Source organism: Neoarius graeffei, chromosome 1 (assembly GCF_027579695.1).
Source record: "Neoarius graeffei isolate fNeoGra1 chromosome 1, fNeoGra1.pri, whole genome shotgun sequence".
Taxonomy (NCBI): domain Eukaryota; kingdom Metazoa; phylum Chordata; class Actinopteri; order Siluriformes; family Ariidae; genus Neoarius; species Neoarius graeffei.
Genome location: NC_083569.1, coordinates 95,436,863 through 95,464,861, shown reverse-complemented (window position 1 = coordinate 95,464,861; position 27,999 = coordinate 95,436,863). Strand labels below are relative to the sequence as shown.

Below are 27,999 nucleotides of genomic sequence, written 5' to 3'. Positions count from 1 at the left end.
ACTCTCTCATCTGTCTCATTCTTTCAGATTCTACAGCCTCTTACACTCAGGGGTTCAGTATAAAAGTTCGACCCTCGTCCTCTTCACTCATTCACACTCAGGCAGGTCTTGACTCGAGCATGTTGATGTTTCTGAAGCAGTAACTTTATGAAGCCCCTTTTACAGCCTCTGAGCTGCTTGTTAAAAGGGTTTTACAGGTTTTGTTGGTGACATTTTCTACCAAATCTAAACTAGTGTTGTGTCACCAGTTCACCTCACACCAGCGCTGCTCAGCCGTGATCACACTGTCTCTCTTTAATAACTTTCATAACATCAGTTAGTTAAAAGAGTTCTCTGTATGCCGTTGTCTAAATATTGCTATATTGTGACACTGTTCACATGGTGTTTATATGTTCCGTGTTGTACAGAATCATTTAACAGAAAGCTTCTTACTCACCAATAACATTTACCCAGAGTGCTTCACTGTAGTGTGTGTAGCGGACTGGGTTTCCTCTTCCAGCTCTGCACTTGTACCGACCTCCATCAGAGACTTGAACTGATCTGATGGTGTAGTCGTGTGATTCAGTCTCAGAGCTCTGTGTGGGTGTGATCCAGTAAATCTTCCATCCAGCAGACTGCAGCTTCAGTGTACAGTACAGAGTCACTGAGTTTCCTGTCAGTGCAGCTCCTGTAAGGTCTGATGTAAGTTCAGGTTTCAGTTTTTCTGTTAGAAATGAAACACAAGCTCAGGGTGTGAAGCCTTTACCGCACTAATCACTTCTACAGTGAAACACAGTATTACTGTCTCTGTGATGATGCGTCCTGTAGATAAACAACTTCCTTATGATGACTTTTCTATTGTTTTGGAATTTTAAACTTGACAGATGTTGAGGATGAAAATAGTGATCTCATCTCTTCTCATCTCATTATCTCTAACCGCTTTATCCTGTTCTACAGGGTCGCAGGCGAGCTGGAACCTATCCCAGCTGACTACAGGCGAAAGGCGGGGTACACCCTGGACAAGTCACCAGGTCATCATAGGGCAAAAATAGTGATATTAAATTTAAATGTTCATTGTGATCAGAGTGAAGGTCAAACAATAACTGCTGTGTGATTATGCAGATCTTCAGTCTCTTTCTCTTCTCAATACCATTTTATTTTTATGAGTGTATCGACTAAAAATGATTTTGAAAAAGTGGAACACAAAATGCAACACAACACATACAGTCTTTATCAGAAGACATATTGGAAATGTTATGTCTTTTTTTCTTTTGAACACTTGTATTTTTCCCAAATGTCAATAAAAGTGAGTAGTGTTGCTGCCTGACACAGACAGAAAGACACACACACCACTAAAATTAGATGGACACAACAGAAATCTTTATCTCCCACTCTACCTTATTCACACAAAGTCCATCAATCCCTCATTATTTCTCATATACTAGTGCATCTCAAAAAATTAGAATACCATGAAAAAGTTCCTTTTTTTTCATAATTATTTCAAAAAGGCAAACTTTCATATATTCTATATTCATTACATGTAAAGTGAAATATTTAAAGCCTTTTTTGTTTTAATTTTGATGATTATGGCTTATAGCTCATGAAAATCAGATATCCAGTATCTCAAATTATTAGAATATTCCCTAAGATCAATCAAAAAAAGGATTTACAATACAGAAATGTCCAACTTCTGAAAAGTATATTCATTTATACACTCAATACTTGGTTGGGGCTCCTTTACCATGAATTACTGTATCAATGCAGTGTGGCATGGAGGTGATCAGTCTGTGGCACTGCTGAGGTGTTATTGAAGCCCAGGTTGCTTTGATAGTGGCCTTCAGCGTATCTGTATTTTTGGGTCGGGCGTTTCTCATCTTCCTCTTGACAATACCCCATAGATTCTCTATGGGGTTCAGGTCAGGCAAGTTGGCTGGCCAATCAAACATAGTAATATCATGGTCAGCAAACCATTAGGTAGTAGTTTTGGCACTGTGGGTAGGTGCTCAGTCCTGCTGGAAAAGGAAATCAGCATCTCCAAAAAGCTCGTCAGCAAGTGGAAGCATGAAGTGCTCTGAAATCTCCTGGTAGATGGCTGTGTTGACTTTGGACTTGATAAAATACAGTGGACCAACACCAGCAGATGACATGGCACCCCAAATCATCACAGACTGTGGAAACTTCACACTGGGCTTCAAATACCTTGGATTCTGTGCCTCTCCACTCTTCCTCCAGACTCTAGAACTGTGATTTCCAAATTAAATGCAAAAATGTCCTTTCATCTGAAAAGAGGACTTTGGACCACTGAGCAACAGTCCATTTCTTTCTCTCCTTAGCCCAGATAAGACACTTCTGACATTGTCTCTGGCTCAGGAGTAGCTTGATATTAGGAATGCGAAAGTTGTATCCCCTTTCTTGAAGATGTCTGTTCGTGATGGGTCTTGATACACTGATACCAGCCTCAGTCCACTCCTTGTGAAGCTCTCCCAAGTTTTTGAATCAACTTTTCTTGACAATCCTCTCAAGACTGCGGCCATCCCTGTTGCTTGTGCACCTTTTCCAGCCACCCTTTTCAGCAATGACCTTTTGTGGCTTACCCTCCTTGTGGAGGGCATCAGTGATCATCTTCTGGACAACAGTCAAGTCAGCAGTCTTCCCCATGATTTTGGTTGTGTGTACTGAACTAGACCGAGAGATACACTGTGTTCATACTGTTTTACTCAAACTCGAAATGAAATATTCTAATATTTTGAGATGTTTATGTTTTTGTACTGTATGCCATACTGATTAAAATTAAAATAGAAAAATGCTTGAAACATTTTAGTTTATGTGTAATGAGTTTATAATATATAACATTTTCACTTTCTTAAATAACTGATGGAAAATATTGAACTTTTTCACAATATTCTAATTTTTTGAGATGCACTAGTATAAAAGTGTGAAATTACTTTACAGCAGTAATATAACAGATTCCTAGTTCCTAATGTAACCCTGTTGGAATTTATTACTAAGAAGTTAAAAGCTGATATGAATAAATAAGTTCATAGTGAAATAAATAGCTCAAAAAGTTAAAAGGTTAATGGTAATAAATAGTATTAAGGTTAAGAAAGAGTTAAAACCCATTGGCCAGGACGGGGTTAAATGGGAAGTGTTATGTTAAGTGAAATGGATGTTGGGTAACATACATTATCTTTCTGGGGGTTATAGATTTGCAATGTACTCTTTTATTTCATTTTATTTTATTTATTTACTTTTGAAAGGTGAATGTTAATGTGTTAAAACTGTGTACATGTAAAAAGAATTAAGTTTGTAAAAAATGTACTTACCTGTTACGTTAGCCAATCAGAGTGGGGGTTGGAGGTCGAGGGGAAGCAGGAAGTGTGAGAGGAAAAAGAGCATGCAGAAAAAAAACGGAGATGACTAAGAGTTAGGCTGTGACGCATGTGAACTGCAAAGTTGGCAAAACGCTAATTTGATGTATGTATATGGTAAATGTTTAATGACAAACGGACATTCTGCCTATGCATAGTAATGTTACACGCGAGTTTAGTGGAAGACTTTGACCAAAAGTTTCCCGCGAGGATACCGTGAGTGATAGTCAACCAGACTTCGCTTGTTGGAGTTAAGTGAACTGTGCAAGTGAGTAGCCTGCCCGGCTATACTACTTCAGTGACAGATCATCATACTCCGATCCTCGGAGGCATATCTTCGGCTGTGACATCGTCGGTGCTCCTTCAGCACCGCCAGCACTGCGAGGCTACCGAGAGCCCGACGCCGACAACAGCTGAAGCAGTGAGTTTTATTTCATGCGCCACGGCGTGAAGTGGCCATGTTGTTTTAGGTCTCTCCGCTCCCAAGCCACACTAGTCTACAGGCCTGCATCTTTTGACTTTCACCGTGCTTTGGTTGGGTACCCATTTCATTTTTGTTTCATTTGATAGTATTTCAGTTTATGATATAAACTGCCGGCATTAGAATAAGGTGTAGCCTATAAGGTTTTGATTGAAGATTTGAGTTGTGAATATTTGAGTTTGGATTACAATTGAAACTGAGTTGAATTATTTGGACTCTAACTGTACTGGAACTAAAAGAGAATATTTTATGTTTGTATGTTATATATATATATTTTTTCTACTTTTAAGTAAACCGTTGAACTTAATGTTTGTGCATGTGTGCATATTTCATGTAGGGAATTCATACAGAGGTAACATTGAACCCTGAGTTTAGAGGTTAAAGGGTAAAAAAGTGTCATGTCATATTGTTTAAAGGGTAAACAGGTCATTTGAGATGTATTTCATGTCGAGGTATTTACAAAGTAAGACAATACATTAAGAGACAGGATTTCATAGTTAATTCATCAGTTTGATATCTTTATGTTAAATGTGTAAAACCGTAGCCTAGTGTCATGATTAGCATCATTAAGTAGTTTAAATAGCAACATTCAAAGACATTTCTGATTACATAAATTAGAGCATTAGTTAACTACATAGAGAGAGAGAGAGAGAGAGAGAGAGAGAGATCTCTCGCCATACATGGATTCGGGGAGCGCACTCCAACAAATAGCCAGGTCAGCTAGGGGGGCGCTACACTAAACAAGGGGAATGTAAGCGGCCGGCCGGCTGGCTGGCTAACACTCACTCATTAAAAATGCTGTGGGCTTCTCAGGAACAAATAGCCGACATGAAGATATGTTGGAGCTGAATAATTTAATATGTAGTATTGTGTGTAAGCAGTGATTTACACATTAAGCTGTAATTCCCTACATTCCACAGGATGGTATCAGTTCTCACAGTCTGTAAAATGTTGCATTGGGCTCAAAGTGTGGGTCAAAGTCTCTAAAAATGCACCTCTAATCTTTATCAATGCACATCCTCACCATGTCAGGGACAAAGAATACCACTGAGAACATTTTCTGAAAATCAGTCAGTTTCTATTTTTGCAATAATAAAAGACAATAAAAAAGAAACAGTGAGCCAACACAGACCAACACATTAAGAGAAATAAAACAAACCATGCAGTTAATGACAAAAGAAATGCTACTGTATCATCAGAGGACAGATCGATCTGTCTGCACTTAGCCATAAGAAATAAAGAAATGCCTCAGATGATGGAAGACTTAGTGCTTGTATGTACAAGGAATCTGATTGACAGTAATACCCATTGCTTACAAAAAAAACCCCACATCCATGGATGTCGGACATAAGTGGACATAAAGGCCAGCAGACATAAGAGAACAAACTTTTCAACTCCACAGAAACGTCTCCAGCACCAGTTCATCAGCACTCTACTAGAGAAGAACGGCTGATGTCCAAAAATGATGAAATTGAATAATCACCTTATTCTAGGAATGAGCCACTAACAATGACTGCCAACGTGATGAGGATGAAACCAGAATTAAAACAGACGGCTATCGACACTAATTAACTACACTAACATGAATAGTATGACAAAATAAAACACTGTTACTTCTTAAAATATAATAATTCAATCACATAAGAGCAATTCCAGCGTTATGGACGTGACACTTGAACTCAAAATGGCAACAAATGACCCAGTGCATGTTTTATTGTCTCCCAGTATTTAAAAAGGTGTTGCATATTTTAAGGCTGTACCATACTGGAGAAGTGATAGAACAAGAACAATTCCCATAGTACATCTAGGGCATGCCAGAAAATGCCAATAAAAGATGCGTTATGGATGTGACAGAAAAAGTATCACTTTTCTTGGGTGACTGTACATTTTTATCAAACTCTGTGAAATTGTAAACTTAATGTCGAAATGGAGATATCCATTTGATAGAGGGGTCCAAGGTGAATATTAAAAAATCTTTGTTTAAAATATTTTGTATTTCATGCAGCGTTTCGGAAGGAAAAGTCAGCGTTATGGATGTGACGAAATTCCGTTATGGATGTGACGCGTCTGAAATAGACATGGCATATGTTTAGAAAATCAGCAATTTAACCACCATAACCCTTTGAAAAACTCTCTATCAGCTAAAACTATCCAAGTTCTTAAATAATATTTAGGATGGCTATTGTTTTGCTGTTTTGTGGATTTTAGCATACATTTCTGTGGCTTGTGGCAATAATATAGAATTGTACATGATCAAAGTTGATTTTAGCTTGGGTTTTACATTATAAGAAAGAAAGACTGACAGTGACATATTAGGTTGGTTACAAATTGGTTCAACTTATTCACATCTGTAAAATACAGGCCTAGGTGATATCTCTGGGAGTGGTTTTGATGTATTACATGGTGCTTTATTTTTGCATGGTGAGGTTGACATTTACATGGAATTGCCCATTAGCAGCTTCCTTCTACATATTTAAAAAAAATTTATATATATATATATATATATATATATATATATATATATATATATATATATACAAAAAAAAAAAAAAAATTATATATATATATATATATTATATTATATATATATATATATATATATATATATATATATATATATATATATATATATATCTCCCCTTCTCACCCCCGGCGGGGGGGTGGTATCCTCAAGCTCAGGTCCTCTACCAGAGGCCTGGGAGTTTGAGGGTTCTGCGCAGTATCTTCGATGTTCCTAGTACTGCGCTCTTCTGGACTGAGGCTTCAGATGTTGTTCCTGGGATTTGCTGGAGCCACTCTCCCTGTTTGGGGGTTACTGCCCCAAGTGCCCCCACTACCACGGGGACCACGCAACCCTTGACCTTCCACATCCGTTCCAGCTGCTCTTTCAACCCTTGATACTTCTCAAGTTTCTCATGTTCCTTCTTCCTGATGTTGGCGTCAGCTGGGATCGCCACATCTATCACCACCACCCTCTTCTGCTCTTTGTCCACCACCACTATGTCCGGTTGGTTAGCCAGGATCTGTTTGTCAGTCTGGAAGCTGAAGTCCCACAGAACCTTGGCCCTGTTGTTCTCAGCCACCTTCTGTGGTATGGCCCATTGGGACTTGGGTACTTCTATTCCATACTGGTTGCAGATGTTCCTGTATACTATCCCAGCCACTTGGTTGTGCCTCTCCATGTACGCTGATCCAGCTAGCATCTTACACCCTGCTACTATGTGCTTGACTGTTTCAGGCGCTTCTTTGCACAGTCTGCATCTTGGGTCTGATCTACTCTGGTAGATCCTGGCCTCTATGGCTCTTGTGCTTATGGCCTGTTCTTGTGCTGCCATGATTAGTGCCTCTGTGCTGTCTGTCAGTCCTGCATTATCCAGCCACTGGTAGGATTTCTTGATATCAGCCACTTCCTCTATCTGACGGTGGTACATGCCATGTAGGGGTTTGTCCCTCCAGGTTGTCTGTTCCTCCTCCTCCTCTGCACTCTCATCAGGGTTCTGCTGCCTGAGACATTCACTTAGCAGTTCATCCTTTGGGGCCATCTTTCTGATGTATTCTCGGATTTTCGATGTTTCATCCTGGACCGTGGTCTTGACGCTCACCAGCCCTCGGCCTCCCTCTTTCTGCTTAGTGTATAGTCTCTGGGTGCTGGACTTGGGGTGGAACCCTCCATGCATGGTGAGGAGCTTTCTAGTCTTGATATCTGTGGCTTCTATCTCCTCCTTTGGCCAGTTTATGATACCAGCGGGGTATCTGATGACTGGTAGTGCATACATGTTGATGACTCGGACCTTGTTCTTACCATTCAGCTGACTTTTCAGGACCTGCCTTACTCTCTGGAGGTATTTGGCTGTGGTTGACTTCCTTGTGGCCTCTTCATGGTTTCCATTAGCCTGTGGGATGCCAAGGTACTTGTAGCTGTCTTGGATATCACCTATGTTGCCCTCTGGTAGGTCAATCCCCTCAGTCCAGATCATCTTGCCTCTCTTTGAGACCATCCGGCCACACTTGTCCAATCCGAATGACATCCCTATGTCATTGCTGTAGATCTGGGTGGTGTGGATCAGCGAGTCTATTTCTTGCTCGTTCCTGGCATACAGCTTGATGTCATCCATGTAGAGCAGGTGGCTGATTGTTGCCCCACTACGGAATTGGTACCTGTAGCTGCTCTTCGTGATGATCCGACTGAGGGGGTTCAGGCCTATGCAGAACAGCAGTGGTCTATGCAGAACAGCAGTGGTGATAGCGCATCTCCTTGGTATATGCCGCACTTGATGTTGACTTGGGCAATGGGTTTTGAGTTGGCCTCTAGGGTTGTCTTCCACATTTCCATTGAGTTCTGGATGAAGGTTCCTTAGGTTCCTGTTGATCTTATACAGTTCCAGACATTCCAGTATCCATGTGTGTGGCATTGAGTCGTAGGCTTTCTTGTAGTCAATCCAGGCAGTGCACAGGTTGGTCTGTCTCTTCTTACAGTCTCGGGCGACTGTTCTATCGACCAGTAGCTGGTGCTTGGCTCCTCTGGTGTTACTCCCAATCCCTTTCTGTGCCTCGCTCATGTATTGAGCCACATGCTTACTCATTTTTGCCGCAATGATGCCTGACAGGGCCTTCTATGTTGTGCAGAGACAGGTAATTGGCCGGTAGTTGGATGGGATGGGTCCCTTCTGGGGGTCCTTCATGATTAGGACTGTCCTGCCTTGGGTTAGCCATTCTGGGTGGGTCTCATCCCTCAGCAGCTGGTTCATCTGTGCTGCTAGGCGTTCATGGAGTGCAGTTAGCTTCTTCAGCCAGTACGTATGGATCATATCGGGGCCTGGTGCTGTCCAGCTCTTCATCTTTGACACTCTTTCTTGGACGTCTGCCATTGAGATGGTTACTGGTTCTTGTTCTGGGAGGTTGCTGTGGTCAGCTCTTAGGTCCACTAACCATTGGGCATCGGTGTTGTGTGATGCCTTTCTTTCCCATATGTCTTTCCAGTATTTTTCCACCTCAGCTCTTGGTGGGTCTGACCGGTTGTTGTTCCCCTGCCACTGAGAGTACACCTTGGCTGGTTCAGTGGAGAACAGCTTGTTTATTCTCCTGACCTCTCCCTCCTTGGTGTATCTCTTCAACCAGGGGGCCAGAGCTGTTAGTCGCTGTTTGGCAGTTTCGAGTGCCTCTGGTATGGAGAGTGAGTTGTACTTCCTGGGTGCCCCTTTATTCACCATGTTCCCTTTCTGTAATTCAGCTAGCTGGCTAACTTCTCTCCGTGCTGCCTTTATCTTGGCCTCTAATCGTCTCTTCCATGGTGGATACTGTTTATGTCCCGAGCCCACCTTGTGTCCAAGCATCTCCATGATTACTGTTGCTGTACTGCGTATCAGCTTGTTGGTCTCAGTGATGGTTCTTGTGGAGATTGTCTTCAGAGCAGCATTCACATCTACTAGTAGATCTTCTGAAGGTACTTGGCAACTCAGCTTTGGTATTCGTCGGGGGCTCCAGGTTTCCAGTTGGGTCACGATCTTCCTTCTCAGGTCAGCAGCTCTTGTGTTGAGGCCGTTAGCTGTTGGGGCCTGGTACCCAATCTCTGGTTGTGGGGATGATGATGACATCTCCCCGCTGACCTGTCTTCCTGGCTCCCCCTTGCCATAGCATCGTTGTTGTATTTCATTAATCTCTAGTTATGATAGTAGATTTCGATTATGGATGTTGGAACACTGGGCTAATAGCTGTTTCTTTGTTAGCCTTGATTGTGGGTTTCGAAGTATCCAATGGTCCCACATTCGCTGCATGTATCCCCTCTCTCCATCGATGTCTTGTTCCAGTAGCCCATTTCTCATCAGTTTGCCCTGGTTCCCTAGCAACTGACGCAGACCTTGTTGACCCGGGCGATGTCTGAGCCGGTATGACTCTATCAGTTATGTCTTCACTCATTCCTGAGGTAGGCTGATATATCATGAGGGGTCTTGCCTAAGGACCCTTACTGGATGATGTTTTGCCCCGACCGGGACGTAGTCAGTGAGCATTACCACTGTACTATCCAGCTGATAGATAGATATCTATCTATCTATCTATCTATCTATCTATCTATCTATCTATCTATCTCTTGGTATTTCCAAGATGGGGGCGCGTACACACGCAGCAGCTCCCCTCCATCCCGACAGAACGGTGTTTTCGTGTTTTAAAACCATGTGTATCTGTTCTCTGCAAACACTGCTCACCACTGGTGGAGTTTAAAATTATTAAGTCCCAGCCATTCTATCTGCCGAGGGAATTTACAGCCATATTTCTGGTAGCAATATACATCCCTCCCGGCTCCAATAACAACAGGAGTGAAGCACTGAATGAACTCTATCAGCACATCAGTGAGCAGCAGACAGCCCACCCAGATGCTTTTCTCATCCTGGCTGGGGATTTCAACCATGCAAACCCCAGGAGCGTGTTTCCAAAACTCTATGAACATATCAACTTTCCCACATGTGGAAATAATACTCTGGACAATGTTTACACCATGCATAAAGGCACCTACAAAGCCCTATCCCCCCTCCCCCCCTTGGGGCCTCAGATCACTCCACTGTTATGCTAATGCCAGCATACAGGCTGCTGGTTAAAGTCACCAAACCAGCTATAAAGCAGATATGTGTGTGGCCAGAGGGGTCATCACAGGCACTCCAGGACTGTTTTTCCACAAATGACTGGAATATGTTCAGACAGGCGGCCACCTACAACAACTCCACAGATCTCCAAGGAGTACACAGAGACTGTCACTGCCTACATGAGGAAGTGCATGGATGATGTTACAGTCACCAGAACCATCTCCATTCGGGCCAATCAGAAACCATGGCTGACAGGGGAAGTCCACAGGCTCCTGTAGGCTCGGAATGCCGCCTTCAGAGCTGGGGACAAGGTGGGTCTGAAGACAGCTAGGGCCAACCTGTCATGAGGCATCAGGGTGGCCAAGAGGCAGTATTCCAGGAACATTGCTGACTACTGTATTTCAATGGCAGCAGAGACACCAGAAACCTGTGGTGGGGGATTCAGACCATCACAGACTACAAGCCCTCGCTGCAGACCTGTGACAACTCCACGTCTCTGCTGAATCAGTTGAATGACTTCTTCGCTCGCTTTGAGGCAGACAACAGCACCATGGCAAAGAAGACCCCACCACCTCCTGGTGACCAGGTGTTGACGCTGTCCCCAGACAGCATGAGGAGAGCGCTCAGGATGACAAATGCACGGAAAGCCCCGGGTCCTGATAACATTCCTGGTCGTGTCCTGAGAGACTGTGCCGAGGAGCTCACAGATGTCTTTACAGACATCTTCAACATCTCGTTGAGCCAGGCTGCTGTCCCCACGTGCCTCAAAGCCACCACCATCATCCCGGTCCCGAAGAAGCCGTCTCCCTCCTGCTTCAATGACTACCGCCCTGTCGCACTCACTCCCATTCTTATGAAGTGTTTCGAGCGGCTAGTCATGTGGCATATCAAGTCTGCCCTCCCCCCCGCCCTGGACCTTTTCCAGTTTACATATCAGTCCAACTGTTCGACCGATGACGCCATCTCCACTGCCCTCCACTCAGCCCTCACCCACCTGGAGACAAAAGACTCGTATGTTAGAATGCTGTTCATAGACTTTAGCTTAGCATTCAACACAATCATCCCTCAGCAGCTCATTCATAAACTGGACCAGCTGGGACTCAACACCTCCCTGTGCAACTGGCTGCTGGACTTCCTGACGGGGAGACCACAGGCTGTACGGGTCGGCAGCAACTTCTCCAGCACCATCACATTGAACACGGGGGCCCCCCAAGGATGTGTGCTGAGCCCCCTCCTCTTCACTCTGCTGACCCACGACTGCACACCAACATCCAGCTCTAATCTCTTCATTAAGTTTGCGGATGACACGACTGTGGTGGGTCTCATCAACAATGGCGATGAGACAAACTACAGGAGTGAGGTGAGCTGCTTGGCCATGTGGTGCAAGGACAACAATCTCCGTCTGAACGTGGAGAAGATGAAGGAGATTGTTGTGGACTTCAGGAGAGTGCACACCCAGCATGCTCCACTATCTATCGACGGTGCTGCAGTGGAGAAGGTGAGCAGCACCAAGTTTCTGGGTGTGCACATCTCTGAAGACCTGTCCTGGAGCAACAACACCGCATCATTGGCCAAAAAAGCCCAACAGCGTCTATACTTCCTCCGCAAACTGAGGAGAGCAAGAGTCCTGGCCCCCATCATGCACGCATTCTACAGAGGCACCATCGAGAACATCCTGACCAGCTGCATCACCGTGTGGTACAGCGCCTGCACTGTGTCCTGCTGCAAGACTCTGCAGCGCATCGTGAGCGCAGCTGAGAGGATCATTGGTGTCTCTATCCCTTCTCTAATGGATATCTATAACTCCTGCCTCACTCGCAAAGCCATTAGGATTGCAGGTCACCCCACCCACCCATCTCACAGCCTCTTCAGTCTGCTGCCATTGGGGAGGAGACTGCAGAGTCTCCGGGCCAAAACCAGCAGGCTCAAGGACAGTTTCTTTCACCAGGCAGTCAGGAGGCTCAAATCCCTCCCTGTTCTGCCCCCCCTCTGCCCCCTGCCACAGATTCTGCTCGCACACCCCCCCCCAGCATCTGACATGTCACCCTCACAGTTTCCCCCCTCCAACACACACATACACGCGCACACGCGCACACACACACAACATTCATTAACACACGGGACTGCACATTTCACTTTACCTCGCTCATTTGCACTATTCTGCACTATCTCACCTTAACAGCTATTAGTTTATTGTTTATTTCATGTTTACCTGCTATACCTCAAGTGCCCTTGACTGTTTATTTGCTCCAATTTACTGTGCGTGTGTGTGTGTGTGTTTAGTCTATGTCTAGTTCTTATCTAGAGTGTTTATACTGTTTGTGTGTGATATTTTTTATATATATATATATATATATATATATATATATATATATATATATATATATATTTATTTATTTATATATATGTGAGTGTTTAGTCTATGTCTAGTTCTTATCTACAGTAGAGTGGTCATACTGTTTATATTGTTTATTTCAATTATTCAATTTTTATTTATTGCATTGCCTGTTTGCACCATGGGTCAGAGAGGACTGAAATTTCATCTGTGCTGTAGGTCGAGCATGTATAGCATATTTGACAAAAAAGTTGACATACATATATATATATATATATATATATATATATATATATATATATATATATATATATATATATATATATAATCTCAGTGGTTAAATTGGCTTTTGTAAGCAGAGGGAGCCCTTCTTCACTCACAGTGGTCAATATCTCTCAAAACATTTTTATTTATCGCACTGTGACATTTCGTAGGAGGGGGAGGAGCACAGAAAGATGGCAGGCCAGAATAAAGTTCCATAACTTATGGTTTATTTGTTCTTTTCAGACACAAAAATAACTCTCCCAGTCATACACACACAGACACAAGGCGTCTCGTTCAGGAGAGAGCTCACTTCTCTCTCTCTTTATATAGGGCGAGGTCACTGGGAAGACACACAAACACAGGTTAATTGACATCAGGTGTAGTGATTCTGCCACTTACCTTCCCTGACTCCGCCCTCCTGTCACAGACCGGCGCTTGACCACGCCCCTGCTGCCACACGCACCATCGGTTTAATCCATATTTTATCAACTTATGGCCTATTTACAGTGGGGCAAAAAAGTATTTAGTCAGCCACCAATTGTGCAAGTTCTCTCACTTAAAAAGATGAGAGAGGCCTGTAATTTTCATCATAGGTACACTTCAACTATGAGAGACAGAATGGGGGGAAAGAATCCAGGAAATCACATTGTAGGATTTTTAATGAATTAATTGGTAAATTCCTCGGTAAAATAAGTATTTGGTCACCTACAAACAAGCAAGATTTCTGGCTCTCACAGACCTGTAACTTCTTCCTTAAGAGGCTCATCTGTCCTCCACTCGTTACCTGTATTAATGGCACCTGTTTGAACTCGTTATCAGTATAAAAGTCACCTGTCCACAACCTCAAACAGTCACACTCCAAACTCCACTATGGCCAAGACCAAAGAGCTGTCAAAGGACACCAGAAACAAAATTGTAGACCTGCACCAGGCTGGGAAGATTGAATCTGCAATAGGTAAGCAGCTTGGTGTGAAGAAATCAACTGTGGGAGCAATTATTAGAAAATGGAAGACATACAAGACCACTGATAATCTTCCTCGATCTGGGGCTCCACGCAAGATCTCACCCCGTGGGGTCAAAATGATCACAAGAACGGTGAGCAAAAATCCCAGAACCACATGGGGGGACCTAGTGGATGACCTGCAGAGAGCTGGGACCAAAGTAACAAAGGCTACCATCAGTAACACACTACGCTGCCAGGGACTCAAATCCCGCAGTGCCAGATGTGTCCCCCTGCTTAAGCCAGTACATGTCCAGGCCCATCTGAAGTTTGCTAGAGAGCATTTGGATGATCCAGTAGAGGACTGGGAGAATGTCATATGGTCAGATGAAACCAAAATAGAACTTTTTGGTAAAAACTCAACTTGTGTTTGGAGAAGAAAGAATGCTGAGTTGCATCCAAAGAACACCATACCTACTGTGAAGCATCGGGGTGGAAACATCATGCTTTGGGGCTGTTTTTCTGCAAAGGGACCAGGATAACTGATCTGTGTAAAGGAAAGAATGAATGGGGCCATGTATCATGAGATTTTGAGTGAAAACCTCCTTACATCAGCAAGGGCATTGAAGATGAAACGTGGCTGGGTCTTTCAGCATGACAATGATCCCAAACACACCACCCGGGCAACGGAGTGGCTTCCTAAGAAGCATTTCAAGGTCCTGGAGTGGCCTAGCCAGTCTCCAGATCTCAACCCCATAGAAAATCTTTGGAGGGAGTTGAAAATCTGTGTTGCCCAGTGACAGCCCCAAAACATCACTGCTCTAGAGGAGATCTGCATGGAGGAATGGGCCAAAATACCAGCAACAGTGTGTGAAAACCTTGTGAAGACTTACAGAAAACGTTTAACCTCTGTCATTGCCAACAAAGGGTATATAACAAAGTATTGAGATGAACTTTTGTTATTGACCAAATACTTATTTTCCACCATAATTTGCAAATAAATTCTTTAAAAATCAGACAATGTGATTTTCTGTTTTTTTTTCTCATTTTGTCTCTCATAGTTGAGGTATACCTATGATGAAAATTACAGGCCTCTCTCATCTTTTTAAGTGGGAGAACTTGCACAATTGGTGACTGACTAAATACTTTTTTGCCCCACTGTATTTATATCTCACATCAATGCACATATTGGTAACTTTATTAAGCCTGCGTTTCACCATCAATCTACAATGTAATTTCTGGTGGCGCAGAACTGCTGCGATTCGGGCACGAGAGCACTTAAGTTTTTATTAAGTGTTTGTGTGTTGAGAGTGGGGTCTGCTGAGTGTGTTGTGCATATGTTTTTTGTTAAGTTGTTCATCGAGTTTGACAAGTTTTGCATGATAGAAGGGAGGATGGTGGGAATTTTCCTGCTGGTGATGTTGATCGCGTCTGTTTGCAACATTACTGGATATACCGCCACCATGTCTTCTGTGGGGCGCAATCAGGTGCAGCAGGCCTACGGGAGAGAATGGCTGCTATCCCTGCGAATGAGAGCCTCATTAGATCCTGGCCTGTTGGATTATATACCGGAGGACCTGGTGTGACGGCAAACAGGAAAGAAGTCGTGCAAAAGAGGCAGGAGGGGTGGCATCCAGCACCGACTTCGATGGAGGTGGGATAAGTTACCACTGCCTTCAATAATTTTCAGCAATGCTCGATCACTGAGGAGTAAATTGGATAAGCTTCGTTTGCACACACGGGTTTGCCATGAGTACCAAGAATCCTGCCTCATGATCTACACTGAGACTTGGTTTCAGGACGACTTCCCAGATCCTATGGTTCAGGTACAGGGGTTCTCAAATGTCCGTATGGACGGTAACTCAGGGAAAACAAGGGGAAGTGGCGTGTGCGTTTTCATCAAGGATTCTTGGTGTCGGAACTATACAGTGAAAGACAAGGTGTGTACACCTGATCTAGAACTCATATGTTTAAGTTTAAGACCATTCTATTTACAGAGGGAGTACGGGAACATCTTTATTTGTGCAGTGTACATCCCACCTAGTGGGAATGCATCTAAAGCTGCTGTGCGAATTGCGGATTGCGTCCATCAGCAATTACAACCCAAACCAGATGCACCGGTATTCGTACTTGATGACTTTAATCTCAGCTGCGCGCTCCCTGGGTTTCAGCAGTATGTAAAGAATAGCACTCATAAAGATAAAATACTGGATAAATGTTATGGTAACATCAATAGTCCATACACTGTTAAAATCAGACCTCCTCTCGCTAACTTTGACCATAACACTATTTACTTAATTCCCACATACAAGTCCGCACTTAAGCAAAGCAAACCCATTTCAAAGACTATTAGTATTTGGCAGGACAAGTACAAGGAGGAGCTGAGTGGCTGCTTCCTAGCAACAAATTGGGATGTCTTTTATCAAAATAATGATGATATCAACAATACTGTGGATGTTATTATGGATTATATTAAGTTTTGTGTTGATACTGTTGTCAAAGAAAGTCATTAAGATCTATCCAAATAATAACGATTATATAACTCCCGACATTAAGAACTGCATCAGACGGAAAAAACGAGCCTTCCGGAATAACGATATTAATGAGTTGAAAATTGTCCAAAAAGAACTAAAGGGGAAAATACGGGAAGCCCAACAACAACACAATCAACGGACCAAGGACACTTTTTCAACTAAGGATACAGGGAGAATGTTGGATTGTGTGAAAGACATGACTAATTTTAATATTGCAAAGAGGGGATTGTTTGAATGCAAAAGCTGGAGAGAGCGAATGAGCTTAACTCCTTTTATTTATGGTTTGATACACCTTCTGAGGGGAATGGGTGTGTACTGGGCACATGCGACCCAAGGAATAACATATTAATAGATCCTGGTATGGTTACAAGGGTGTTCAGGGTGTTGCAAATTAGGAAGGCCAGTGGGCCTGATGGGATCTCCCCACTCCTGCTACACACATTTGCACATGAACTTGCACCAGCTTGGTGTACCTTATTTCAGCTCTCAGTAAACACACACAGTATACCCTCCCTGTGGAAAAAAGCAACTATAATTCCTGTTCCAAAAAAGCCATGCCCACAGGTTAATAATGATTTTAGACCTGTTAACATCAGTGGTTATGAAATCATTCGAACAAATTATGATAGGGATTCTACGTAAACAGGTTCAACATGTTCTCGACCCCTACCAGTTTGCTTATAGAGATGGCAGAAGTACTGCTTAAGCACAGTATTCCACCTCATTTTGAAGCATTTAGAGAACTCAAAGGCATATGCCAGGTTACTCTTCATGGATTTTAGTTCGGCATTTAATAGTAGGGAGATATCTAGGTGTCCACTTCGATTGTCAGCTGAAGTGGGCCCAGCATGTTGAATCTGTCTGTGTTAAAATAAGCCAGCGCCTGCACTGCTTGAGAAGGGTAAGGGTCTTTGGGGTGGAGAAAGATATTATGCTGACTTTTTATAGCAGACATCCCAAGTCTCCCGGAAGTTCCGGGAGTCTCCCGCATATTGATAGCGGCTCCCTGATGCCCGCAAATGACATACAATCTCATGGAATCTAGAGCAAGCGAGCAATCTTCATCCCGAACCTATCGACCAGTCAGTGAGTGCATAGAGCATGAAGAAGAGCAGCAGCTGCTCCAGCTGTTTTCTGGAACCCAGGAAATTAATGCATGGTACAAATCATCGGGGTTTTTTGTTTGTTTGTTTTTTAACTGATTTGGTGTTCAACTTTCACGGTTATGATAAAGCAGTGTCTCTTTGTAATTGTCATCTTTGTAAGCTCACTTGCTCGGCACAAGGCTGAATAATGGCAATAAATTACTTTCACTTTCAGTGCTGGAGCTGCAGGAGCAGGTGGCGCGCAACCGCCAGGAATTTGTTCAGATTCACCTCCAAAACTAAGTGGCTCATAAAACTACAACCTTTTCTGGTTCAAACAGAACCAATTAGGACCATGTACACCCTTTCTATTTTGTGCTACAACGTTAAGTAGAGGTGTGTGTGTGGGGGGGAGGGGGGGTTCAACGTGTAATTACCGTTACTTATTTATTTATTAATTGATTTATTTTTACTAAAATCATCGTATCTCTGCAACCATACAAGATTTTTTTTTTCAAAATTCTGTGGCCCCATGCATGAACCTGATAACCCACATTTTTAAAAATGAGAAAATTGAATTTAAATATAATAATCCGTAAATTTGATATCAGTCAACCAGACATAGATTTGAGGTTTGTAAGGGTTTCATTAACATGTCTCCAGTTAGTCTGAAAATTGCACTGGTGAAAATTTTAAACAGCTAAGAAAAATACAGATAAAAATATGTGGGTTATCAGGTTCATGCATGGGGTCACAGAATTCAAAACCCTATGATCTTCTCCCTTTACAGAGAGCTGATTTTAAGGTGAATTGAACCTGTTTTAAATTTTAAGGTAAAGTCCCTACAATAATCACGGAACTGGAGTGAAGGAAAAAGCCATTGCAAGATCAATTTATAATTTATAAACTTCCCTGTGTATTTCTGAATCTCGTCGTTGCCTTTTTGTCCACTGAAACACGTGTGATGTTATATTGCATCTAAAAACATGATTTCAATATCAAATGAATGGACACGCCATCCTGTTATCTCTCTCAACTAACTCATTGGGGTTTTCTGTATTTATAGGCTCTGAAAGAGATTCAATCACAACATGAGCAAAATTTACACTGTTCAATTAATACTGTATCTTCAGGTACTATTAACACATCCATCTTCCGTCAAATATGTGATTTTCTGATGTGAAAATCAGCACTCTCCAGTCACAAGACAAAGCAATTCTACAGAGATGCGAGAGCACTCTACGTCAGAAGCTTTCCAAAAAAAAAAAAGGAAAAATTCCCAGTGAGAGATCAAATCTTGACGAATCTGTCAGTGGTCAATCCTGAGAACCATGATGATGTGAAACCAGAGCAGATTTTGACTTTGGCAGACAGATTTCCAAATGTAATGAAGGCAGATGCCAGAGAACAACTTCATTTAGAAGTCCTGGATTATGTCTCATCTAATCTGGAAGTGCTGGTGCCAAATTATAAGAATTTACCAGTTGATGAGTTCTGGGGGAAGCTGTCCAAAGTCACATCTGTGAGCTCAGGGCAGTTGAGATTCAGGGAACTCTCTCAGCTGATGAAGCTGCTGTTGGTGCTGCCAAATTCTAACTGTGATGTGGAAAAGGCATTCAGCATGGTACGTCACATCAAGACCGAATTTAGGAGTCAGACGTCTCACCAAACATGTGTGAATCCGATGTCTTGCAAGATTAACAAGTTTATTGACACAGAGTACTACGAGGTGGAGGTGTCTAGAAAATTGCTCAAATCTGCAAAGCACGCAGCCTCTAAATACAATGAAAGCTTGCAAAAGGAACAGGCATAGAACAGAGGAAAGGAAAGAGCCCTTTAGGCCTAGGCCTACATGTACAGTTGCATTCATTGTCATTCATGCAATTCATTCATTATTCTGTTATATTCATCTGTGTTTTGGTATCTAAGTAAAGCAATGTTCTGTGGTGAACATTTCTATCTATCCTGGTCATCCTTCCTTATTTATGGGGGGGGGGGGGGGGGGGTTGTCCAGATTCAATCAGTAAGGACCTTAATATATGGCACATTGTAGTTATCATAGTTTATGGGTTGGGGGCAGCTAAGTCCCCAAGTCAGGGTGTCAGCTATGAATCTGAGTGAATTCAGGTATTGTTCATCTCCAAAAGGCCACCCCAAAATCCACCAAAATGCAGGAAATCACATCAAATTCAAATTTTCTGGGGGAGTACCCCCATACCCCCCGGCAATGTATTTGCCCTCCCCCCCAAAAAAAAATCCTTCCCCAAAGAGGGGGACCTCCCAGAAATGAATTTTGTCAGGTTGGGATGTCTGTTATAGGGCTGCCATAGAGTCCATCATTTGGTATGGGACAACAATATGGTTTGGGAATCTATCGGTGAAGCTTTTTTACACAATTGTATATACTCATTAGAAGGGCTGGGAAGATAATAGGTATGTCACCCCCTTCCACACTGCAAGACATTTTTGAAGACATGGTGCAAAAGCAGGGTGTGAAAATTGTAGAAGACCCGAAGCACATCCTTCCCTATGAGTATGAGCTGTTGCCCTCTGGCAGAAGGTATAGGGTCCCTAACTGTAAAACTAATAGATTTAAATTTTCTCTGGTCCCTCTATCGATTAAGTTACTTAACAAGAACTCAAGAACTGGTGAGGGGGTTGGGGGGGGGTGAAAGTATTGGAAGAACTAGTGTGTAGGGGTGTTTTTTTTTTTTGGAATGTGTAAATGTGTGTTTTGATTTTATGTGTATTCATGTCAGACTCTCATTTGCCCAAGATGAATTTCTCCACTTTGGAGACAATAAAAGGTTTATCTTAATTTGTAAAACTTATTCACAATATACACCACCAATTCACATATTAGCAATAGTTCTTTACATCTCATCAGTCTACATTATTATTTGCATTACTTGTTTACATCTCACATCAATTCACATATTAACAATAGTTCTTTACATCTCACACCATAACTCTACATCAGTCAAATCAATTGTTTGCTAAACTTACTTACGTGTCACAACATCAAACCACATATCAGCAATAGCCAGTCATTACAATTTAATTTACAACTTTCCAAATAGGAGTTAGATCAAGTTCCTCCTGCCTTTCCTGTCTCTGTCTACATGCTCCTGGGGAGACTCCCAGAGCATCCAGGAGACTAGGGATGTCTGAATCGTTTAATTTTGTTATTTAGTCTAGTCTTAGTACCCCACAGCAACCTCATAACTTTGGCCGACCAAAGCAACATTGGATTGGGAGTCGAGCACGCGAGCCAATGGAAAAGTCCAGGCTGCCAGTTCTCACTATCACAAGGGAGGTTTGCGAATGTTCCCTGCGCAAAGACAGTTTAGCGGGCATCCATTAAATTAGCTAACTCAATTTTCTGATATTTACCTTAAAGCTAAAAACACAGAAAACAGCTACAACTTAGTAAATTAAGATAAAATATGACAAAACTACAGACAAAAAGATCTGAACTTCAGTAAATGGAGGTGTGAATTTTTCGACTAGCATCCTGTCTGTCACTACTAACGCTACTTATGTCATCTGCTGCACTAGTATATTTTGCCTGAGAAAGTTTCTCAACTAAAGACAAAATAAACAAAAGAACCATGACTTACCTCTGTCTACTTTGCTAAGGCATCGTGTTTAGCAGATAGTTACAACTTCGTACGACATAAATCCTCATAAAATATAAAGTATGATGGACTGATATTTTTATGATATTTTTCATGATATTTTTTAACCATATTAACATGCCATTGTTGTGTATTATGCCTGATGTCAAGACTCTTGTCTCTGCGAGCCTACTACACAGATTTAATACTTGTGTCATTTTTAGGGCATACATAACAACCTGTGTTTTCTCCCCCCCATCTGTCCCTCTGAGTTACATGTTGGTCCTGGGATTGGGATAGTGGCCTCTTCTGCCCCTCGGACCTGCTTGGTCCATCCTGGTGCCCTGTGTCTGGTCGGAGTTTTATCGCGTCGCTCCTGTGGAGGACGGCCCCATGAGGACAGTTGAGGGTTATACCTGGAGGATGCTCTGGACTCTTACAGTAATGCTTTTATGGCTGAGAACTACAGTTGACTTGCTAACTTTAGGACTGCAGTTGTCATGAACAGTTTTGCACTCAAGTTTCCATCAATGAAGAGTTTATAACATCAACGAAACTGTCTTCATGTTAAAACTGTTAATGTTATAGTCATGCTGTCTGTTGTTGCCCAAATGAGGATGGGTTCTCTTTTGAGTCTGGTTCCTCTTGAGGTTTCTTCCTCATGTCGTCTGAGGGAGTTTTTCCTTGCCACCGTCGCCACACGCTTGCTCATTGGGGATAGATTAGGGATAAAATTAGCTCATGTTTTAAGTCGTTCAAATTCTGTAAAGCTGCTTTGCGACAATGTTTATTGTTAAAAGCGCTATACAAATAAACTTGACTTGACAGAAAACAGTGGCACCAACTTCTCGAGCTGAAGTACATTAACGTTAACATTAAACGTATGATGATGCTGTGTGATGTCATACATTCTCACAGTGCATGTGCATTCAATGATAATTCCAATGAAAATGTTTTTTTTTTAATTGATGGGTGAAATTCACTTTAGCTTATTTTTTTTTGTTGTCTAAATCATTATTGATGAACTCTCATATTGATGGTGTTTTTAGAATAGATGAAAATGAATAAAAGTATTATATTATTATAAACACTGAAGCAGAGGGGGGTCAGCTCCTGCTAGCTGTACTGCCGAGGCTATATCCCTTAACGAAGAGACAGGAGGCAAAGTTGGAGGTGACGGAGTTGAGGATGTTAAGGTTTGCGATGAGAGTGACAAGGTTGGACAGCATAAGGAACGAGCACATCAGAGGGACAGCATATGTGGGGAGCTTGGGAATTAAGCTAAGAGAGATGAGACTGAGATGGTATGGGCACATCCTGAGAAGAGATGCAGAGCATGTGGGAAGGAGAATGTTGAGGATGGAGCTGCCAGGCACACGAAAACGAGGAGATACATGGATGTGGTGAGAGAGGACATGAAAGTGGCAGGTGTGGTAGAGAAGGATGCGGAAGACAGGGAGCAATGGAGATGAAAGATCCGCTGTGGAGACCCCTATTCGGGAGCAGCCAAAAGAAGAAGATGAGATATATATATATATATATATATATATATATATATATATATATATATATATATATATATACACACACACACACATATATATATACACACACACACACACGTCAGTTCGCTCAGAGCTTCCTTTTAGCTCCCATATTGTGTAACTCGACCCAAAATCCCAAGGCAACATGTTGTTTAAAATAAACAAGCAAACAGGCATCACAAAATTCAACAACTCGTGACAACAGATACAGATAATTCCAATAAATGTCCTTAGATGTGTCTGCATGTTTGATAAGCATTTCATACAGCAGCTTAGAGATGATTTTATAGTGTGGTTATGTCAGTGTATGGAATCCGGTTAGGAGATAATTCTGTGTGTGTGTGTGGTGGTGGTGATTTTTTTTTTTTTATCATTAACCCTTGTATGGTGTTCGGGTCTGTGGGACCCGTTTTCTTTTTTTAATCTAAGGAACAAATGATACGATTAATTATTTTTTAAAACTCAGACTCATTGGCCTTGGCTCATTTTCTATGAAGAACATATATCAGAACACATTTTCGATGACCACACCCTGTACCCCCCCACAAACACATTTATATTACATACAGGATGTTCGGGTCCACTGGACCCGGGGCTAATAAAAGTGTGTACCTTCACTCTGTCCTCCTCCTGTCTGGGCCTGCTGTTAGTGTGTGTGTGTGTGTGTGTGTGTGTGTGTGTGTGTGTGTGAGAGAGAGAGAGAGAGAGAGAGAGAGAGAGAGTTTTGTGTTTCTGCCCCTGCAGTTCAAGCACCGACACATGTCTGCTCTCACATTCCTGCACCCCTCTGACTTGTGGGAACCAAGACAGAGGTTCCTGTAAATTGGGGGTGGGACACAATAAATGCAGCTTTTCCAGTGTGCTTCCTTATCACAACTGATCAAGATGGCCAAAAGATTCTCTGCTCAGATGGCCTTGCAAATGATTTTGGAAGAGAGAGAAGCTTTTGATGATTGTGTAGAGGAAGAAGTTTCAGAATGTGAAGATCACATTTCTGAAAATTCAGAGTCTGACAGTGACTTTGAAGAAGAGGATGAGACGGAGCATCAGCCAGTCCCAAAACGAAGACGAGCAAGGGGATGATGTGTTGTATAGACTGACATGGTTACTGTATGATGTAGGTACAACACACAGTCCCTTTAAGAACTACATTTCCCATCAGCCAACTTTCGCGTTGACCTACGTCACGACTGGGCGGGATCACCTACGTCACATCCTCCAGGAAGCCATAAGTAACCCGGAAGCTCCCAGCTTGCTCTCTCTCTCATCTTGGACTTCAAGCCGTCCGGACACAAAGAGATACCCTGCACCAGAAAACCCAAGAAACCACTTCTTTTTTGCAAGAAGAAAGATTCAGCGCATTTTTCCTTTTTGTTTACCCGTGGCCACGGTAGACTCCAGAATCGCGCGATTTTAAACTCAGATAGAGTTCCAACCGGTTTTTCTTTGTCTATTGTCAGTAACGCTACAAGACTGCAGCCCAAGCAGTTTAATTTAAAAGTTAGAAGTGACCGGATCCTTCTAATTAAAGCGTTGTGCACATTGTCTGATCAGAGACTTTCTTTTCATCACGAGCGACCACGCGTCGGACCAAGAAATCCTCTGATTTCCAAGGAAGCGACTCACGTGCTCCACAACGGTGAAACTCCAAAAGTCTCGGAACATCTTCTCATAATCTCGCGTAGAGGCAAGATACTGAAGTAAGAGACTGGCATTTGGGCAGAAAAACTAGTCTTAGGAATTAGCTTTATGAAGAAGTGTGAATTTAAACTCAGGAACGGTTTAAATGTGTACACTGTAGACCCTCAGGGTATTGAATTAATTATTGTTCTATTTTTGTCCTCTCAATTGCTTAATAGATAGGCTTTGCATGCTCTCTCTATTCCTTTCTAACCCTTAACTTCATTATCACACATATTTTGACCTCGTCAAGATTTCAGTGAATTTGGTAATGTTATAAAGCTAGTGGGTTAGCTACTACGGCTAATTCTTCTGTCTCATTAGCACCCAGGGCTAATTGTATTGTTTCCAGGGACTATAAGGCCTCACCACGTGGTCAACTGGTCACACACACACACACAAAACACACCTCAGTTAGCATCCCACGCTAGCCTTTTGGTTAGGCTAAAGGCCTCACAACACACCTTAGCTAGCAAACCGAAGCTAACTCTTTTGTTCTATAAAGAAACATGTGGTGACCCTTCCCCCCTCCGTTCTTTATCACGAGGTCCTTTGTCTCAACTTTAGATAATATTCCAAGCCCTGATTCAATTCAACCTTTATAGCGCATTTCCCCATGCTCACATTCGAATCCACATATATCAACGAATGACCATTTGAATGTATTTCAATTGCTAATATTTAATTTTTTATCTCACACACACACACACACACACCTATGGACACACACATCTCACTGTTTGCTGCTGACTATTTGAAGATTTCAACTGCCATTATTCAGTTTATCTTTGGTATAATAAATTCAATTAATTATTGAAACTGTGTGTGTTTATTTGTTGTTCCGATATTTTTTGAAGTCGCACAATCTCAAAAGAATTCCAAGGTGCATATGAGTTATGTAATACGGTAAGTGATCATAATAATTTGGAATATACCATAATTTAGCTGTTTGGTAATTTATTATTAAGCACCAAAATTAAAGGTATTATTTAACGAGACTGATTTAATGAGATTAATGAGACTGATTTAATGAGATTGATCACTTAATTACCAATTGCACCTACAATGTGTTCAGCTTGTGTTGTGTAAACTGAACTGAATGGGTTAAATTTCTAATAAAATTCAAAGAAATAAAAATCAGTTGTGATGAAAAACCTTGCTCCATTTGTAAATTTGACAATAAACGTCTTTTTTCCACTCACATCTTGACTATAATTGATTTTCTTTTGGGAAAATTAAATTTTATTTAAAAACAAACAGAAAATGAGTCACACTTCTCATCTCATCTCATTATCTCTAGCCGCTTTATCCTTCTACAGGGTCGCAGGCAAGCTGGAGCCTATCCCAGCTGACTACGGGCGAAAGGCGGGGTACACCCTGGACAAGTCGCCAGGTCATCACAGGGCTGACACATAGACACAGACAACCATTCACACTCACATTCACACCTACGGTCAATTTAGAGTCACCAGTTAACCTAACCTGCATGTCTTTGGACTGTGGGGGAAACCGGAGCACCCCGAGGAAACCCACGCGGACACGGGGAGAACATGCAAACTCCACACAGAAAGGCCCTCGCCGGCCCCGGGGCTCGAACCCAGGACCTTCTTGCTGTGAGGCGACAGCGCTAACCACTACACCACCATGCTGCCCTGAGTCACACTTTTTTTTAAATAAATGTAATCTAACAAAGGCAAAGGGCAAATATTAACCATATATGCTGTTTATATTGCTTGTAATTGGGGTGAAGTAAACATCGGTGAAGTATTTAATGCAAAATTGTTTGTGTTGAATTTAAAACACCAAAATGCAGCGGCTCCACCAGACCCACAAACACTGGCTGACTAACAAAAATATGAAAACCACACAAGGATGAAGATGAAATGCTGTAGTGGTCCGTGAAAGAGTCCTCTGTCACATGTGAAAAATGCATGTACACAATATAAAATATTAATAAAATTGACAATATGTGAGATAAAACACACCTGATACAGTCAGTGTAACAGCATCACTGGTCTCTGAGCTCTGAGAGTCACTTCTCCTCCCACTGCAGGTGTATTTACCGCTGACATAATCTCCTACTGAATCAAGACTAAACTCCTGTGTTGTTCGGTATGAGAGTGTGTAATCATTCCACTTCCAGCTGTATGTCCACTCAGTGTCTCTTCCTCTCTGTATCTCACATCTGAAAGTCACTCTCTCTCCTCTGAACACCTCCTTATCAGGCTTTATAATCACCACAGGTTTAGGACTCTCTGTGGAAAAACAAATACCACTGTTTTTATGCATTAATTAATTCCCAACACCATTATTTAAATGAATAGTAACATTTTAAACTGAATACAGTAAATCTGCTCACATGTAAATGATTAAACTCTGTCAGAGGTGGACTGAGTCATTTTAACAATCTCTACTAATGAATTAAATGTAGATCACAATTCGAAATTAATCAGATTAATGTACTGAAAATGCAGATCTTTTTCACTATTGATTGATGTCTGAATGACAGTGTGTTTGCTCTCCTGTTTTCCTGATTATTCATCATTAGGAACACTGAGTGTCAGCAAGGGAACAAGAAACTAAAGGGAAAAGATTCACAATAATGCTAGAAATAACTGACAGTATCATTTGTTTACCCTGTTAACAGGTATATTTAATATAAAAGAAAACAATAGCTCTGTAATACACACCCTTACTCATCACCACACACACACACACACACACACACACACCTGTTATCATGTCATAACTCCTCATACACACTCACTCTCTCATCTGTCTCATTCTTTCAGATTCTACAGCCTCTTACACTCAGGGGTTCAGTATAAAAGTTCGACCCTCGTCCTCTTCACTCATTCACACTCAGGCAGGTCTCGACTCGAGCATGTTGATGTTTCTGAAGCAGTAACTTTATGAAGCACCTTTTACAGCCTCTGAGCTGCTTGTTAAAAGAGTTTTACAGGTTTTGTTGGTGACATTTTCTCCCAAATCTAAACTAGTGTTGTGTCACCAGTTCACCTCACACTAGCGCTGCTCAGCTGTGATCACACTGTCTCTCTTTAATAACTTTCATAAAATCAGTTAGTTAAAAGAGTTCTCTGTATGTCGTTGTCTAAATATTGCTATATTGTGACACTGTTCACATGGTGTTTATATGTTCAGTGTTGTACAGAATCATTTAACAGAAAGCTTCTTACTCACCAGTAACTTTTACCCAGAGTGCATCACTGTACTGTGTGTAGTAGACTGGGTTGCCTCTTCCAGCTCTGCACTTGTACCGACCTCCATCAGAGACTCGAACTGATCTGATGGTGTAGTCGTGTGATTCAGTCTCAGTCTCAGAGCTCTGTGTGGGTGTGATCCAGTAAAACTTCCATCCAGCAGACTGCAGCTTCAGTGCACAGTACAGTCTCACTGAGTTTCCTGTCAGTGCAGCTCCTTTAAGGCCTGATCTGAGTTCAGGTTTAGGTTTTTCTGTTAGAAATGAAACACAAGCTCAGGGTGTGAAGTCTTTACCGCACTAATCACTTCTACAGTGAAACACAGGATTACTGTCTCTGTGATGACGCGCCCTGTAGATAAACAACTTCACCT

The 27,999-nt window shown here is 42.1% G+C and overlaps 1 protein-coding gene across 1 annotated transcript in view; it reads right to left on the bottom strand.

Annotated features, from left to right (window-relative positions):
- The window catches only part of LOC132885528 (obscurin-like), a 607,458-nt gene that overhangs the window by 488,801 nt on the left and 90,658 nt on the right, over positions 1–27,999 (bottom strand). The window contains exons 9-11 of the mRNA XM_060920272.1: positions 27,607–27,879; positions 26,391–26,660; positions 437–703 (exon numbers count right to left, since the gene is read on the bottom strand). Coding sequence (XP_060776255.1) covers positions 437–703; positions 26,391–26,660; positions 27,607–27,879 — 810 coding nt within the window. The remainder of the gene's footprint in view (positions 1–436; positions 704–26,390; positions 26,661–27,606; positions 27,880–27,999) is intronic.